Source organism: Mesoplodon densirostris, chromosome 14, assembly GCF_025265405.1.
Source record: "Mesoplodon densirostris isolate mMesDen1 chromosome 14, mMesDen1 primary haplotype, whole genome shotgun sequence".
NCBI classification, from domain to species: Eukaryota; Metazoa; Chordata; class Mammalia; order Artiodactyla; family Ziphiidae; genus Mesoplodon; species Mesoplodon densirostris.
The window spans coordinates 20,966,525-20,983,817 of NC_082674.1; the positions used below are offsets into that span (position 1 = coordinate 20,966,525).

Genomic DNA, 17,293 nt, shown 5'->3' on the forward strand with positions numbered 1-17,293 from the left:
AGCCAGTTGGGCTGGAATGCCAGGACCCAGAGCACACTCTGGACAGGGAGACTGACTCAGGCCTCGGAGAGGCTGTCCAGGCTGCAGGGGAGGGTGTGGGGGGTGCAGGGGGGTGCGGGCATGGCTGAAGCGAGGCTTGGAGAGTCAGCAGCAAGATCCCCCATCTCCAGAGGCCGGCAGCTCCACTCCAGCTCTAATAAAAGTTCACACTTAAGCCCAGCAGCTGGCTGTGGACCACCGTGGAATCTGATTTCCTTTACATCCTTGTCCCCAAAGGGGATTTTCCCCTTGAAGTGTAATTGTCATGATAAATGAGGTAGTTATGTCTCAACCTTTAGGAGTGAGGTTGAGTCAGCTACTGAAAATTGACTGGATTGTGGCTCTTGGAGTTCTGTCCTGGACTGCAAGTCCTGGAGACATAACGGGTTGGGGTGTCCCCTGGTGGCGGGCCCTGGAACAGCAGACTCAGGGTTCCACCTGGAGACTATGCCAGGTAGAACGGGCTGTATAATTTGTGGGGTCCAGTGCAAAACGGAAACGTGGGCCCCTTTGTTAAAAATCATTAAGAATTTTAAGACTGCCATCTTGAAATAAGCGTGGGGCCCTGTGCAACTTCATAGGCCTACGCACTTGGCCCTGATTGCAGGCGCTGAGGCCAGTGCTGGCAGTGACTTGATCCTGCCACTTTACAGATGGGAAAACTGAGGGCCAGGCAGGCAAAGTGACCTGGCCAGTGTCAACTAGGAGAGACAGGTGGCGTAGCTCCTGACCCAGTACTCCCCACTCTCTCACCCTCCCGCCTCTTCTGGGTACTCGCCCTGTGCATCTCATCAGCAGATGCTTTACATAAAACTTGGTAGAGCTGAATGACAGCCTGGAGTGGGGACTGTCAGTGAGCAGAGCAGGCTCTCATGGCTTCTGTGTCTTGTGGGTGTGTGTGTGTGAACCCACGGGGATGCTGTGTGTGTGCACACACGTCGAGGAGTGGGTCTGTGAGGACAAAGTCTGCTGGAGCGTGCCGGTGTGAACTCATGGCCCTCGCTGACCTCGCCATGGAGGTGTGGCCCCTGATGCAGCAAAGGAGACCCGCCCAGGGCAGGCCCCACGGCCCTCCTGATGGGTTGGTCTGTTCCCCCAATGAGGCCACAGGGGACTGACTAGGGAGACCTGGGCCTGGAGCCTCCTACAGGAAGGACGCCTTTGGGGAGCAGGGAGGGAGGGGTGCTGGGCCCGAGCAGCTCACTTCTTGGGCTTCCGGGGGGAGATGTCCAGAGGCGTCCCAGGGGCCGGCATGTCCATGGGAAACATGTCCACCCACAGCTCCAGGCGGCCCTGAGGAAGGAGGTGTGGCAGGTCTCACGGACGGCTCCCTCTGCCCAGCAAGGCCAGCTCTCCTCTCCCTCCCAACCTTTGTTCTGTAAGGACCCATTTCATCAGTTTTCATCCTTGGATGCCAGCAGTTCCTATGACGTCACCAATAGCCAGTGGCAGCTTCTGAGGGAGATACCCTAGGTCTCCATCTGAGCTGATGTAATTCTCACACAAAGACAAGACTCGAACCCTGGAAGTTACGGCGAAGGGCCATGGTGTGTGCGTATGAAGGGAACGCAGTGAATAGCATGAGGACCCAGGTTGGGACTCCCTGATCCCAAATACCAAAGAACCTCAGACCCCGGCCAGGCCAGTCACCTGCTCGATGCCCGGCTTGTCAGGGTTGAGCAGTGGCCGCGTCTCCACGTGTTCCGGCACCAGGCGGCAGCCCACGTTGGGGATGTCCTCCCAGTACCTCAGGGCCAACAGTGCTACGTGCTCTTCCGTGGGCTTCCTCTGCCCTGTGGGTGCCGGTGGTGAGCTCACACACGGGCTCAGCAGGACAAGAGACCTGTGCTGGGCCAGGGACTCAGGGGCACCAAGAGGCCCCATCTCCAGTTTACTGTTGGGAAACTGAGGCACAGAGGGAGCTGTGGATTGCCCAAGCTCTCAGCTGCCTCGTGGGCCCAGAAAAGTCTGTGTCCTTGGGTTTCCTCTGCTTGGCAGAACCTGACCAGAGAATTCTGGGCTATGAGGTCAGGGAAGAGAAAAACCCACATCCTGTCCCAGCACCATGAAGATGGTTGGCACTGGTTTCCTGGCAGAGATAACCTGCTGATTCTCTGGGAGGTGCCAGGGGGGCAAAGGTGTGGGGAGAGCCAGACCGACCTGGGTCTATGCCCTCACTCTGCCTTGTAAGAACTGAGTGGCCTTGGGCAAGTCACTGAAACCCTTTGGGTCTCGGTTTCCTCATCTGCAGAATTGGGAGAACCTCCCTACCCTACAGGGATGCCGGGAGAGAGAGTGAAGGGGACAAGTGGGCAAGCGCGGTGTGGGATGGGGAGAAAGGGCGGAGGCTGGGCGCACAGGAGGGGGACACTGGGGTGATGAGTGGATGGGTGGTCCCACCACAGGGAAGTGTGGGTCCTTCCTTGGCCTCTGACACCCCCGTAGCTTCGTCCAGCATCCTGTTACCGTTCTCGTCCTCGATCTCGGAGGGCCCTGTGAAGACGCGGTTGGACACCTTCACTCTCCCAGGGGGCCCGAAGTGGGGGCCGTCCACTTTGCCCTCCTTGCAGAGGCGGGTCAGGATCTGGCTGGGCTTCATGGGGTCCCGCCAGATATTGTAGCCGTGTCTGTCGGAGGAGACACATGGGCTGGGTGAGGCTCAGGGTGCGGCTGGGCCATCCCCGGGTGGTAGATGGTCCTGGACGGTTTCCTTAGGTTGGCTGTTGCTCCGTGTCAGCAAGTGAGCCCTGCCCTGCGCTCCAGGATCAGCTGACACACCAGGGCTGCTGCAGGCTGATCCCTCCTGCCCTGGGCTCCGGCCCACATGCTCAGTGTCCCAAGGATGAGAATCCAGTCTCCCACAGGGCAGCCCACACCATCCCCCCACTGTGTCCCCTCTAACGGAACTTCAAAGACTCCCTGAGGAAACTGATAACACAAGAGGTTAAGGGGCTTGCCCAGGGTCACGCAGCCTGGCAGTGGCACAGGGCGGCCAGATCCTCAGCGCACTCTTCCTAGCACACTTCTGCCTCTCCTCCCAGCCCACTTTTCTCTCCTCATCCTGCTTCCTCTGTCCTGGAATCCCATCTCTCTCCTTGTCTTGGAATCTGCAGTCCTGGCCCCTGAAGGCTGAGCCCAGAACCTGTCGGGGTGGAGGCCTGGCTGGGACAGAAACCATAATATGTCCACCTTCCCAAATCCCACGGTCTGCATCTTGGTTTTGGAGTCAAGGTGCAGTAGGTGCGCCCTGCCCCGCCCCGCCCCACGCACGTGGAGTAGGTCTGGGCGATGCCACAGGTGGCGCGGTGCTTGCTGTAGAAGCGGTTCTCCAGGTCGATCTTGGTTTCCCCAATGAGGTCATCGGTGCCTACCAGATCCCAGTCGTATACAGCTACCGTCAGCATGGATTCCATGGGGAAGGAGGCCTCAATGTCAAAGGACCTTGTGGGACAGGGTTGGGAGAAGGGTTGAGGGTTGGGCTGGGGTAAGGTGGAGTAGGAGGTGGTCTGCTCTGGGGAAGTCGGGGCAGGTGGAAGTGGGACACCAGGAGGCCTTACTTCCCAAAGATGGGGTTGAGCTGCTTGGAGATGTAGTTCTCCTTGTCACGGATGTCAGTCTTGCCTAGCCGGATGGCGATGTAGGGGTCGGCTTTGCCATTGATGTCTGCGGGGTGCAGGTCCGTGGCCTGGGATGGGAGGGGTGCTCCTGAGTAGGGCCCGGGCACCTTCATCTTCCAGTGTCCCTGCCCCTCTCCCTGATGGTCCCATGACAGTGAGGGGCAGGAGCACGGACCAGAGACTTGCTGTGTGACCCTGGGCAAGTCCCTGACCCTCTCTGGGCCTTGGCTTCCTCCTCTATAAAGGATGGCACTAGACCAGCTGACCTCCCTGGTGTCTTCCAGCTGGGGGCTGTCAGTCTGTAGCTGCTTCAGCCCTTCCTGGGCAGGAGGATCGGGAGCCTGGGGAAAGGATGTGAGGGGACTCTCACCCGGACCACGTAGACCCGGACCAGCACGTTGATGGGGTCATTGCTGGGGATGCCCTGGAACATGCCATAGATGGGGTCATAGCCGGCTTCCCGGGACACATCCTCTGGGAGTGGCACTTTGTACATGCAGAGGGAGCCCTGGGGCGAGGCAAGAGTGGGTCAGGGTGCAGGTTCCCATGGCACAGGCAGGGGTGGCATTCAAAATAGCCAAGAGCACTGAGGGTCTGCACCCTGCTGCGGTGGGGCCTTAACCCTTTAGTTGTGGTGGGGCCTTAACCCTTTAGTTGTGGTGGGGCCTTAACCCTTTAGTTGCTGGGGTATGGAGAGTCAGGGGTTCTGGAGGGAGTGGCTGGAGTGGGGGCGCAACTCTGAGGGGGGTGGAGTGGGGAGGTGGGTTTAGGGCAGATGATCTTTATCAATCAGCATGGAAGTATTTTCATACTTTACCAACTGGGTTGGCTGACAGTTCCACCTGACTGTCAGCCCCACCAGGCTGTCAGCCCCGGGCTTCGGGTGGGGAGAAGAGCTGGTGGGGGGGCTCAGGACTTAGGGCCCACTTGTGCTCCCTGCCTGACCTTGAAGCGGCCTACGATGCGGTCCTCCTCAGTTGCGCCATCATCGTCCCCCGTCTTGCCCCGAAGCAGGTTGAACGTGTGCAGCCAGTCCTCGAAGCCGTCGAACTCTGATTCCAGCTCCTTGGGGTACACCTGAGCCAGGCCGGGCTGTCAGGGGGTGAGGCCGGTCCACTGGCCTCTGTCTTGCCCCCGGTGTGACCCTACCTTCTGGCTAGGTCTGCTCCCAGACCCTCACCTTGAGTTCATCAATCTTGGATTTCTTCTTCTCAGGGGCCTCAGACCCTTGGCCTGGGCCTGGGCTCTGGGTTCTCTTCTTCTTCTCCTCCTTTGCAGCCCTTGCCTTCTCCTTGCCCTTCATCAGCCCCTTCAGGCCTGGCCAGAAACAGACAAGGGGGCAGAAATGATCTGGCAGGAAGGCCTGGGTTGGTGACCCAGCTCTGTCGCTTTGCTAATTTAACTTGCAGGTCTCTGTGTGCTCATCTGTAGAAAATGCAGACAATGCTGCCTGGCATGCCCGCCTCACATGGGAGCAGGGCACCAGTATGCCAGAAATGTGCAGAGACTGTTGTGTGCCCTTTGACAGAGAGGGGCATGGAAGGAGCTTGGGTCTTGTGCCAGCTCACTGTGCTCTCTGGCCTCAGTCTACTTGTCTTTAATATTAAGAGGATTGGTCTGTATCAGCATTTCCCAAACAGCATTCAGTGGAACACTAGGTGTAGGTGTTCTTGGAATGCTTTAAAAGATATGTGTGTGTGTGTGTGTGTGTGTGTGTGTGTGTAAAATAAGCTGGGGAAATATTTTGTTATGTCTTCCTTTTAGAGATTTATAATAGCATTTGTATATTAAAGACACTGAGAAGTCCTGCACCAAGGGACCTGTTTAACCCATTTGACCCCAGAACCCTCTTTTCCCTTCAGAAGACCCATTAATAGTGTTCCATGGAAAAAGTCTGGAAAATGCTGAATGGGGTGAGCTCTGAGATCCCTTCCAGCTCTGATATTCTGTGACTCTAAATGTCTGTCCCTCACTGTGGCTGCTGAACTGGTCAGAGTAAAAGCCATTCTAGATAAGGGCCTCAGCCTGCTCTCTGGTGCCCAGGGATGCCTGGTGATATCTTCTGTTGGCTGCTACAGCTGTGAGGGCCCATGGGAAGGGGAAAGAGAAGCAGCTGGTGTGACAAGCAGGGGAGCCACCCATCTGGGGGGTCGGGAGGGAGAGGCAGAGATCCAGGGCTCCAGGGCTCACCCTCAGTGTTGTCCATCTCCTCCTTCTCCTCCAAATCAATTCCTGAGGCCTCTTGCTGTCGAAGTTGCTGCCAAAAGATGAGGTGAGGAGGAGGGAAGGTGGGTTTCCTAGGGAGGGGTTTGTTGAACCCACACTGTGGTGTCAGACTAGTCTTAAATGCTTAGAGGCAGAAACTCTTTTCCATTGGGTTTCAAACCCATGATGTGCTTAAGTGGGTTAAAAAAAAGTTTATGATGTGTTCAATGTGACTTAACTGTACTTAGGGGTTATGATTCTTTAATTGTGTGTGATTGAAAAATATGTGCTCTTTAATGTTGCTTCTTAGTGGTATTATTATTTTAATGTAGAAAAGTATAACTGAATAAGAAAATGTGCCTTATTTTCTTCAGTCAGTACACACTGGACACTAAATCATCAGGTTTCACCCAAGGTGTCACCGCCACCTGGTGGCAGCCTGTGCAAATTACAGGAATAGACTCGAGGAGACATTGGGCAGCCTCTTGGAGCTCCAGCCTGGCCAACTTGAATCCAGGAGGTGTTGGTGGGAGAAGATACTACTAGGTGTCCCCCAGTTATCTGCTCTCCTGCTCTCTAAAAGTTTTTGACACACAGCTACCTAGCTAAAGATTACATTTCCCAGCCCCCCTTGCAGCTAAGTGTGGCTATGGGACTAGATTCTAGCCAGTGTGAGCTGAAGTGATATGTGCAGCTTCTAGGCTGGGCCCTTAAAAGGAAAGGAGTATGTGTCCCCTTCTTCTCTTTACCCTTCCTGTGGACTAGTATTAGGACATGACGGCAAGCCATCTCTAACCACGCAGATGCCAGTAACAAGATGGCAGGGTCTTGGTCCCTGACCCCACTGAATCACCATACCAACCTTCTTCTTGTTCACATCAATCTAACGTGCTACAGCAGTTTAACCTGTGCTCTAACATGGATAGTAAACATCACACACAACTCGGGTCATAGAAAGGGCTTGGGGGAGAGAATGTGGCTGGATCAGCTTGGTTGAGGAAACACAACCATGGGTACATGTCCATCCTGGTCAGTCAGTCAGTCAAGGAGTGCCCTGAGCTAGGTTGGCAGTGTGGAGAGAGACAAACAAGGAAGAGGAGACATGAGCTTTCTGGAACTTGTAATCTGGCTCAGCAGACAGAACCCGTGTGCACACAATAGGGGAAGAACATTTCACAGCCACAGTGATGGAGGCATGTAAAATAAAACAGCTGGGTATTATTATATAAAATAATAATAGCTGTGCAAATACTACTGAGAAGTTATTGCTCTCTTTGGCCTCTGAACGTGTATTTCTCCTCTTCCTCAAAGGTCACCTCCTCTCTGAAGCCTTTCCTGATGCCCCCAGTCACTGAATTGCCTTTGTTATCACATGGTAGTGTATCTGCTTACATGTCCATTTCGCATGTCCAGTAAATATTCAGGGCAGGTAGCCAATCTTACCTTTTGGCTCCTGTAGCCCCTAGGTTGGTGTCTGACTCATCATATATACTCAAGAGGTATTTGTGGAAGAAATGAATGAGGACTAGAGGAAACCAAGGCAGGGAAGGTAGACTGGACCTCCATCCTGGAAAAGAACTTCGAGGCTGTGAGACAGCCTGCCCCAAGCTCATGTCGATGGAGTGGGGGAGCCAGCTCTGGTGTGGGCGGGGAAGAAGCTGGATAGGAGGGTCTGATGTGGAGCTGGGGTTACCCCTCCCAGCCCAGTCCCTCCTCGGGCCCCTGCCCAGGCCAAGGCGTCACCTCTTTCATGGTATCGATGGAGGCAAAGTACTTGGACCACCAGTCCAGCATGCTCTCATCTGGCTCCTCCTCCTCTGGTTCTTCTGAGCTGCCCTTCTTTTTCTTCTTCTTCCTCTCTTTCTCCTCCTCAGCCTGCAGGGTTGGCTAGGTCTAGAGTCCCGCATACAACCCCGCACCCTGGCCATTCCCGGAGACCTGAACAATCTGGGGTTCCCCCACTCATTCTGACCATCTGCTCCAGGAAATCCCTGGGCTCCAGGAGGCTCTGTGGGGCTACCGACATCAAGGGGCAGGGCCTTGTTTTATGGAAGTGGATGTCACGGCCCAGAGAGGGTCATGACCTGCCAGCATGAGCCCCCAGCCAAGGCAGGATTGCATCTCAGGGGCCCTGAAGCCCAAACAGCTCTCTCCCTCTGCCTCTTTGGAGGGGTGAGATGGCCAGGGCATTAGGGGGTATGGGGTGGCTCGGTCCCTGATGCTGTCTTCCTTGGCCTGATACCCTATGTAGTATAGGGTCTTCTCTCCCCAGAGCGGCCCGGCTGGTCCCCACACTCACCACATCCACCTTGATGACGGCATCAGAAGTCTGCAGAAAGGAACCAAGGAGACAGGGACAGACTTAGCCACTGGGGCCGGAAGTGGTAGGTAGTGGCCGGCGAGGGAGGGTGGAGGAGGGGGACCTCATGCAGGGATGTTCCTTGTGTCGTGAGCGCTGTGCTCACATGGCCAATTCTGGGTCTGTGGAAGGTCTGCCTCGAAGTTGTTTCCTCAGACCTTCCAGGGTGGTGGTTTGCAAACTTGGCTGCACGTTAGCATTACTGGGGGCTTTTAAAAATCATCAGTTGCAGGGCTCCACTGAGTCCAAATGAGGGTACTGAGCACCAGGACAGCTGTAAACTCCCCAGATGACTGCAGTGGGCAGTCAGAGTCGAGAGGGGAGGCTGACACGGCATGAGGCTGGAGGTCAGTAATGTTGGCTGGATGAAGGACAAGTGCCTTAAAAAGTAAGTGGACACAAAATTACACAGCTGAAGAGGAACCTGGTGAAAAGGGCCCCACCAGAGTCCAGGGCCTGTGGGACGATGGGGCAGCTCAGGCCTGTGCCGTCCTCTTGGTTCACTGATGGCCTGAAACCAGGGGGCTTCCCTACTCCGGCCCTGCCTCCAGGAGGAACAGGCTTCTCAGGGAGGAGCTCAGGAAGCTGGAAGCTGAGGGGGATGTGGCATCTCCAGGTGTAGCCCCAGAGCCCCTGGCAGTGCCATCCCAGGCCTGCAGGTCAGGCCCTGGGCCTCGACTTCTCCCCTTTTCCATGAGCCATGCCCCGTGCTAACTCAGCCTGCTGGCTGGGACTCTGTGGGGACCAGGATGATGAGGTAAGGAAGGATCCTTTCAGACCGGACTCAGATCTCAGAGGCTAGGAGACGCCCCTGGGCTGTGTGAAGCACATGCAGTCAGGAACGGGATTTGGAGAATGTGGTGGGAAGGAAGCCTGCTTCCCGCCCCTCTGTCCTGTCTGGATTCAGGATGGCCTGTTCCACGCCAGCCTCCATCCCGCTGTCCCCTGCTGATGCCATGTCCGCATCCGAACACCGAGGTGACAGGTCTCCCTCTGGCAGACAAAGAGTCCCAGTCCCAAACCCAGGAGGAATAAGGCGCTTCCACCTGGAAATCCTGCCCCAACCCACACTTTGGGAGAGTTGTTTGTAAATGGCTGGGAAGGAAAACCGGGGACCCTCTGGAAAGAACACTGGTGTTTGCACAAGGAATCCATTGCCTGTGGTGTCGTTTGTTGGAATAAAAATAATTGCAGGCTATTACTTCACACGGTTACTACTCTTTCTGTCTCTCATATGTGTGTACCATGTGTTCATGCACATGTGCACACACATGCGCAGAATTGAGAGTCTCGCCTTCCAGGACAGTATAGGATGGGGCTGTGTGCACGAGCAGTCAGGGTTAGTTCTGGTCCATCGCACACCAAAGGAGGAGTGACTTAATGTGTCGTCTTGTGTGCGGGGTGGCCCGGCTCTGGGAAAGCACCACCCGCAGTTGCACGTCCCCAGCCAGCGTGGGGCTGACCCCAGGCTCCTTACCGCATCCAGCTTCACCATGGTCTCCAGCTTCTTGACAGGCACCTCCGGCTCCATGTTCACCACGACCTCCCCTGTGGGGTGAGAAGAGGGGCCCCCACTGTACATCACACGGTGGCCCTGGAGGAGCCCGCCTGGACAGAGAGATGGACAGACAGACGAGGAGGAGCAGGAGGAACAGTGAGAGTCAGGGGTGCCTGGAAGGGCCAGAGGGCTAAAGCTGATTCTAGAGCTTTCCGGGGGAGAGGGAGGAGGTGAGCCACAGAGGAGGGTGAGGTGTGCTGGGTGACACAGTGGAGGCCGGGGGGCGGGGGACTCGGGGGGTTGGGATGGGGGGGCCTGGGTCTTCTCCAGGAACCGGCTGAGGATGCCATCTGCCCTCAGGCCCTCTAAGGACCCCTGGGCTCTGGCCTTTCTGGCGTTAGAGCTTGGGGCCACCCTGGGCAGACTTTCTTGGCCCCCAGGGCGGGACCTCCCTCCTGGCCTCCCCGGCCCACTTAGGGATGGCCCCAGGAGGAAACCAGGTGGGCTGCCCTGTGAGCTGGAGGCCCTGCGCTGGGCCTCAGGAGCGCCATACCCGAGGTGTTCCAGGTGGGGGCTGAGCGGTCCGGAGGCCGGTAGATGAAGCGCCGCAGCGAGCTGACGGTGTGGGAGCCGACCAGGGTGTAGCGGCCGAAGGCCCGGCAGTCCACCACGCGGATGTTCAAGGGCGGGTGCAGGAGCTCGTTCTCCGGGAGGTACTGGGGGTGGGGCAGGGACCCCGAGCTCAGAGAAGGGTCAGAGGCACCCCGCTCTGCCCAGGCAGGTCCCGGCCCACACTCACCACTTCAAAGCACTTGACGAGGGTGTTGAAGTTGGGGTTCTTCTTGTAATTGTGGATCAGGGACGACTGCACCCCCTTCCCCGCGCACTCGATGTCTACCCGCGGCCGGTCCACCTGGGCCAGGTTCACCCGCTTCAGGTCCCGCAGACCCCAGAACAGCACCTGCGTGGGGGGGGCGGTGGGGGGAGAGGACAGCCCCTCAGTCAAGGGCACCCGCTGCGGGCGGGCAGGGCCACCTGAGGAGGAACTGGGCTGTGGGTGGACCGTGCGTCAGGAGGGGCAGGGCTGGGTGAGCCGAGGAAGGGCGGGTGTCCTGAAGGTGCTGTGGGGTGAGGGTGGGTGTGGGGGGCAGATGGGAGGGCCGGGAAGGGTCCTGGACCGTGGCAGTGTGACTCAGTGCAAAAGGGGCAGGCGCTGGACGGTCGCGAGCCTGGGTCTGCTACTGGCCCCTGGGTGTGACCTTGGGCCAGTCACTTCCCCTCCTGGGCCTTCCGTGTCCTTATTTGAAAAACGGAGTGTGGCCTGAGGTTGCTGAAGACCCCTGGAATTTGATGCCAACAGTGTAATGCATGCCTACGACCCTCATGGAGAGAGAGTGAGGGGGGCCAGGGAGCAGAACACAGCAGGGCCTGTTCAGGGCAGGGCTGGGAGGGGCCGGACGGAGCCCTCACACACCTCTATCCGGTACTTGCTGAGCACGGGCCGGATGCCCATAGGCACAGGCATGATGGGACCTCGGTCCGTGTCCACTGGGCCATTGATGGGCGGCAGGTCGGCCTTCCCTGCTGGTCCAATCTGGGGAGTGGGGGACATGGTGTCACACCCTGGGGAGCCCGGGGAGAGGGCTCTCTCTCCCCATGAGTTATCTGGCATGTGATCTGGGGAGACAGGGAAGGCTGAACAGCCCAGGTTCCCAAGAACCACCCCCCCAGCTTCCTGTCCGACTGGCCTCGCAGCAGGATGGGGAGGAGAAAGGCCCCTGGCCCAGCCCCCTCTTTCCAGCAGCCCCACCTGCAGCAGCTCGAAGGCAGCCAGCAGGTCCCCGGCCGTGGCGTTGCCGCGGTAGATCTGGTAGTACTCGAGCTGGGGCGGGAAGCGGGGTGGGCCGTATGCCTCGTCGGCCATCTTCACCAGGGGCTTGGCAAAGGTCCGGCCTATGAAGTCGGTTTTGCCCTGAGGCGACAAACAGCCAAGGTGGCCTCTTGGTGCTCGAACCGACCAAACATGTTCACACCTGGGATCTCATTCAGTCCTCACCACGGCCCCATGTAGTTGCAGGTGTGATCACCCCATTTTACAGATGGGGGAAACCAAGTCTCGGGCCAGCTCCAGGCCATGCTGGCAATGAATGGCAGATGCAGGACTCGGGACTAGAAATAGCTGCTCCTACCTCTAGTCCAGAGCTCACTCAGGGCACCCCAGTAGCCGAGGTGGCTTGTAGTAAGTGGCTCCCAGCTCTGGAGGGGTCACCCTAATCCTCCACTCCCTTACTCCAGAGCCCTCATGGAGAGCTACGAGGCTGTTACTGACTGTGGTAGGTGTGGGCAGGGGTGGGGGGGCCCTCAAATGGGGGAAGGCTGGGGACAGCAGGCTTTCCTGGCACATCTGGGTCTGAGCTTGGTCTGTCTGTGCCGGGAGGTGGGACTCCCTGGCCTGTCTCCTCCCTGAGGCCCCAGAGGCCACAGCATTGGGAAGGGGTCAGGCTGCAGTGACAGGGCAGGAGACACCCAGGGTCTCCTGGAGGGGCTGGTCAGCAGCCCAGACTCTCAGCTTTCCCGGCAAGCACCCTGGCCAAGGGGCTCTGGGGGTGGGCTGTGGAGGTGGCCGCTAACGCAGGTGGAGTGCGGGGGCGGAGGCGTGGTCCCTCGTGCCAGAGCCCACCCATACCATGCTGTCCTGGTCGTAGATTTCGATGACAATGATGGGGGGGTCGTCCCGCAACTCATGAGCTTCGCCATAGAGCTCCAGGTTGTCGAACACCAGCATCTGGTCCCAGGTGGGGCACAGGGTCTCATTCAGCACCTGCAGCATGGAGTGGGGGGCACAGGTGAGCGATGGTGGGTGGGCAACACCTGAAGAGGAGTCACCCCCAGTCACTGTGGTTTCCAGGGGACGCAGGAGCACGAGCACCATGTCCCCTGACTCTTCTGGGAATCTTAAAATGAAGGCTGATATGAGGTCTGCTCCTGACCCTCTCTCCCAGCCCCCCGCCAATGTCTTCCCTGTCTTCTGTGTGGCCTGGGCCTGCAGTTATCTGCCAGGCTTCCCTCTAAGGATCTGGGGTACTGGCTGGTCTGTTTCTCCAGGTCCCAGAGGCTCACAGGCCCCCTCCAGTGCTCTCAAAGCCAGAGCCGTGCCCTCCCCCCTGGGGGCCTCACCTCTGTGCACTGACTCTGGTTGATGAAGAAGACACGGGCGAAGGGGTCCGAGAGACCGCTGCTGTCGCCGGCAAAGAGGCTGCGCGCCTGGTACATGTGGGCGCGGAGCTGGAAGGCCTGCTTCTCTGTGGGGGGGAGCAGGCTGAGGCTCGGGGAACAGGCCACCCGCCGGTGCCCTCCCGCCCAGGCCCGGGAGTCCTCGCTCACTGGTGTAAACCAGGCTGGTGGGTGGGAAGGCGAGCAGGCCCGAGCCCTGGGCCGCCTTGACCTCCTCGAAGCCGCAGGGCAGGCCACACAGAAAGTCCTTGCGCTGCTTGCTGAGGCCCAGCCACAGGTAGAGCTCCAGCTTGGCCTGGACCGTCCAGCCGGCTGAGCCGAAGCCCCGCTTCCCTGGCAGCTGGTGGGGGGGTGCAGGGTCAGCTGCCGGAGCCCACGGGGTGAGGAAGGGGCAGGAGGCTGGAGGAGGCCATGGGCAGAGGGGCCCCTGCCCTCCGCAGCCGTCCCGCTGGGCTGTGTGGTGCGGATCACAGTGCAGAAGGGCATGGGCTGGGGGGACCCCCCACCCCTTTCCTATTCTCTCCAGCTCTTCTCTGAGCACCCCGGAAGCTCAGGCCAGCCAGACCCAGGGGTGGGGGTACTGCTCCCTCCAAGGGGAGGTTGACCCCTTGAAAAGGCGCAGACCCCAGCCCCTCCGCCCCCAATCTTGCTCCCCTTCCGGCACCTTGAGGAAGAGCGTCTTGACCTTGGCGCAGTCCTTGCCCAGCTCCTCCTCCACGATGGAGAAGAGCAGGTCCTTGGAGGGCACCCGGGCGTAGGCGATGCGCTTGTTGTTGCTCATCATCCAGATGAAGACGTCGGGGATGCTGTGCTGAGGCTGGGGTGGGGGCGGGGTGGTGGCCCAGTAAGGGAGAGATCCTGCCTCTTGGCCAGGCCTGAACCCACAGAGGAAAGGACCCTGGCGCTGGGTCTTCCTTCTCCTCCCACCGGTCCAGCGGGAAGAACACGGGACAGGGTGAAAGGCTTAGTCTCTCCTGTCCCCCAACGGCTGTCAGAGCAGGAGGGGCCTCCTGGATGGTCTGGTCCAACCCCTCCTGTGCAGCCCCCCTTCCGCCACCTTGGGTCACTCTGGTTTGGGGCTGGCAGGGGGCACACCTCGTCTGCCAGGAAGCGCAGCTTGTGCAGGAAGTTCTGGCACAGCCTCAGCTTGTCCCGCACCGTGTGCCGCTTCACCTGTGCCCGCAGGGTCTTGGCCTGCTGCCCCATGCTCTCCTGCCGGGGTCGGGGGTGTAAGTGAGGCTCGGGTCATGACACATGATGGAGGGTCTGGCCCTGGGGGCTGTGACCTCAGAGACAGATGTCCCCCCACCTCGGGCTCCCTTTTCACCTCCAGACCCTCCCTCCGTCCCCGGTGTGGTCCAGCCGCATCCTCACCAGCTCCCGCATGCAGGACTTGAGGCGCTCCCGGTCCAGCCTGGTGCAGGACCAGTGGCCCTGGTCCTTGTCCGCGAGGGAGAGGAAACGGCTGGGAGGGGGAGAAGCAGGGCTTAGCAGAGCCCACCCGCCAGCAGGAGGCCTGCAGATGCCTCCTTCTCTGCAAACCCCCCACTTCTGACCCCCCATTGGCAGCCCTGCCACTTACTAGCAGCCACAGCTCAGCTCCTCCAGGACGCCCCGCAGTCGACGCTCAGGGTAGGACTTTTCCGTTTTGATCATCTCCTGTACATCATTCAGGCCTTCTTCCTGTGAACCAGGAGTGTGAGCCACAGCCCTCCTCAGCCTCCCCAAATGTCTCCCCCCTGCATCAGGGGGATGAGGGGCTAGTGCCCTAGGACCTCCCACGAGCGCCATCTCTGGACTGTCTCGCCATCACAAGGAAACCCAAATTTTCCAGGTTCTGTTTTCAGAACCTGAAGGAAGAAGCCACCTCTGGGCCATGAGTCTGTGGTCCTGGTGGACCCACAGGGGTCGGACAGAACTCAGGGCTAGATGCAGGGGGTGGGGGAGTGCAGGCCAGAGACAGAGGGGTTGGCCAGTCACCTCCAGGGAAACCCGGGGCTGGATGGGCCAGGGTTCCCAGACTCCACTCCGGGCAGCCCTCAGGCTCTCCACCGCTCCTGGGACTGGGGCGGGGACAGGAACACAGGTTCTACTGGGGCCATTCTGCAGTTCCTCCCCCAACCCCACGGCATGCTGCCAGGCAGACAGGACTTGTGTGTTGCAGGGAGCTGTCCAAGCTGGGCGAGGCCCTCTGACGCACACGCCCTCCGCCTTTCCCCTCCCCGCCATGGCCTGGCCCTGACCAGCTTGTCTGCGATGTGGTCCATGATGTTGGCATTGTAGAGGCGGCGGCGCTGGTCCGGCCACCAGCTCTTGATGTAGATGCAGGGCTTGCGCTCCAAGTAGGGCAGATGGAAGTAGTTCCTGGGGTGGGAGCAGGTGGGAGGTTGAGGACTGGGCACCCAGGCAGGCAGTGGTGGGGCGGGGCCAGGCCATGAGAGGATGGGGGGCAGAGGGCAGGGCTCCCAGGACCCTCTGTCCTGGCCGGCTCACCTGTCGGTGATCTGGGGCCGCATGGGTGGGCTGGAGGAGACTGAGGCCAGGTCTCCACCCTCGTCAGTCTCGTCGTCACTCAACTTCTGGATCAGATCCACTTCCTCCTCATCCCCAGGCTCCTTCTGAGGCCGAGGTCGAGGCCGCTGGGGTCGAGACAGGCCATCGACTTCGTTCCCATAGTTGCCTGGAGGCAGAAGGGGGCACCTGAGGGCTTAGAGTCCTTTTCCCACCAGGCCCCACCCTGCCCTCCAGTCCAGGGGTCTGTGGGAGGGAAGCGGGAGAGTCAGGGAATGGGGCTGGTGCTCACAGGGCTGTGCCAGCTCAGACACGGTGGAACACTCGCCAGAGGAAGGGGCCGTGTCCTGCACTCCTGCAGAGGTCTCACTAGGAGCCCTGATGACCGCTGGGCTCAAGGTCCAGCCCAGGACGTGGCCCGTGTTCCCACTCTCTCCTCTCCAGTCCCATGAGGGCCTCGCTCCCTTCTACAGGGAGGGCTTCTTCCCTCCTCGGGTCCCTAACACAGCCTAGCCTTTAGGTGGAGCTGAGGTCGACCCTGCGGGGCGTGTGTTCTCAGGTGCAGTCGCTGTATGTGGTGTGGGTGCCTGAGGACACACGAGGGGAGTGGTCAAAGTGCCCCGCCCCCCGGGCTGTGGAGCAGGGCTTGGCAGTTACCACCCAGCAGCCCCCAGTCCTGTGAGCCCAGCTCTCACCTATAGTGACCTCAAAGGCGATGGGCTTGTCTCCATTTTTCCGGTCGATCATTGAGGCCTCCAGGAGGGCTCCAAATAGAAAGAATTCTTCCATTTTCCCCACGCAGCTCTGTGGAGAAGGTCGTTCAAACCCTCCGGAAAGCTTAACGGTGTGGGGGGTTGGGTCTGGGGCCAGGCCTCCTCCTACGTCTTACAGACAGGCCCTTGGGGCTAATGGTGGGGACATCCTACCCGGCTGTGGAGCTACGAGCCCCGACACTGAAGGCCCAATTCCTTCGGCCCTCCAGCCTGTCCCTGGAGGAAGGGCTGCTATGTCCAGCACAAGGACAGCCATGGCCAGGAACAAGGCAGAGACAAGGCTCCACCTTGGGACCTCCGGGGAGAGCACAGGCACAGGCAGTGGAAGGGGACAGAGGTCCTCCTGCTTTCTGGGGAGGGAGGCCCCATCCTGGGGTCTGGCCCCCTGAGGCAGGCAGGAGGGACACTGGCAGAGGCCAGGCACAGGCTGCCGTGGTGGGAAGGGGGTTGAGTGGGGGGGCTCTGGAGGACAGCACAGCGCCCTGGGGCCTCACCTCGGAGACGGGTGTGGCCTGTTCCACCTGCACCTCCGTGGAGCTGGTGAGCTCAGGGTTGGAAGTGTCCAGGATCTCCACCGCCAGGCCCAGCATGAGGCGGGCGCGGAAAGACACGCCCTCCCCCAGGCCCTCGTTCAGGTCCTGGTGCTCGTCCAGCAGCGTGTAGTTGCGTGTGGAGCCATACATGTTCACCCAGGTGGGGCCCAGCGTGGGCAGGAAGCCTGCGGACCGGGGGCAGAGGGTCGAGGGGCTCACTCGGGTGGAGGGACCTATTTTGGGGGCTCCTGGCCTGTACCTCCTGGTTGCTGAGCTGAGGACCTCGTGTCTCGCTCGGGGAAATGTCTGAGGCGGCAGAGGGCCTGCGGGGAGAGTGGTGTCTGCTGCGCGGGGCTGGCTGTGGAGTGACCTTGTCACTTGCATGGGGCACTTTTGTGTGTCTGCTTATTCTCTGCGGGAGCCTGAGTTGGCCGTGCCTCTCCACATACACACACGTCCATTTCTGTGGAGCAAAATCGTGCCCCCTGCTTCCTGGTGCCTGTTGCAGGGGCCGTCTATGATCT

The 17,293-nt window shown here is 59.5% G+C and overlaps 1 protein-coding gene across 3 annotated transcripts in view; it reads right to left on the bottom strand.

Annotated features, from left to right (window-relative positions):
• OTOF (otoferlin) overlaps positions 1–17,293 on the bottom strand; it is a 90,164-nt gene that overhangs the window by 3,515 nt on the left and 69,356 nt on the right. For 2 of the 3 annotated variants that reach the window (XM_060116656.1, XM_060116655.1), the window contains 27 exons: positions 16,731–16,954; positions 16,159–16,267; positions 15,446–15,632; positions 15,196–15,316; positions 14,535–14,635; positions 14,327–14,417; positions 14,048–14,164; positions 13,617–13,769; positions 13,103–13,292; positions 12,896–13,020; positions 12,405–12,539; positions 11,529–11,690; positions 11,193–11,312; positions 10,518–10,679; positions 10,272–10,434; positions 9,698–9,768; positions 8,161–8,190; positions 7,605–7,736; positions 5,847–5,913; positions 4,837–4,973; positions 4,602–4,733; positions 4,027–4,164; positions 3,597–3,724; positions 3,310–3,480; positions 2,506–2,666; positions 1,690–1,832; positions 1,244–1,332 (listed from right to left, as the gene is read on the bottom strand). In XM_060116656.1, the coding sequence (XP_059972639.1) occupies positions 1,244–1,332; positions 1,690–1,832; positions 2,506–2,666; positions 3,310–3,480; positions 3,597–3,724; positions 4,027–4,164; positions 4,602–4,733; positions 4,837–4,973; positions 5,847–5,913; positions 7,605–7,736; positions 8,161–8,190; positions 9,698–9,768; positions 10,272–10,434; positions 10,518–10,679; positions 11,193–11,312; positions 11,529–11,690; positions 12,405–12,539; positions 12,896–13,020; positions 13,103–13,292; positions 13,617–13,769; positions 14,048–14,164; positions 14,327–14,417; positions 14,535–14,635; positions 15,196–15,316; positions 15,446–15,632; positions 16,159–16,267; positions 16,731–16,954 (3,559 nt within the window). Of the gene's footprint in view, positions 1–1,243; positions 1,333–1,689; positions 1,833–2,505; positions 2,667–3,309; positions 3,481–3,596; positions 3,725–4,026; positions 4,165–4,601; positions 4,734–4,836; positions 4,974–5,846; positions 5,914–7,604; positions 7,737–8,160; positions 8,191–9,697; positions 9,829–10,271; positions 10,435–10,517; positions 10,680–11,192; positions 11,313–11,528; positions 11,691–12,404; positions 12,540–12,895; positions 13,021–13,102; positions 13,293–13,616; positions 13,770–14,047; positions 14,165–14,326; positions 14,418–14,534; positions 14,636–15,195; positions 15,317–15,445; positions 15,633–16,158; positions 16,268–16,730; positions 16,955–17,293 lie in introns of all 3 variants that reach the window. The other variant, XM_060116654.1, reaches the window with a different exon arrangement.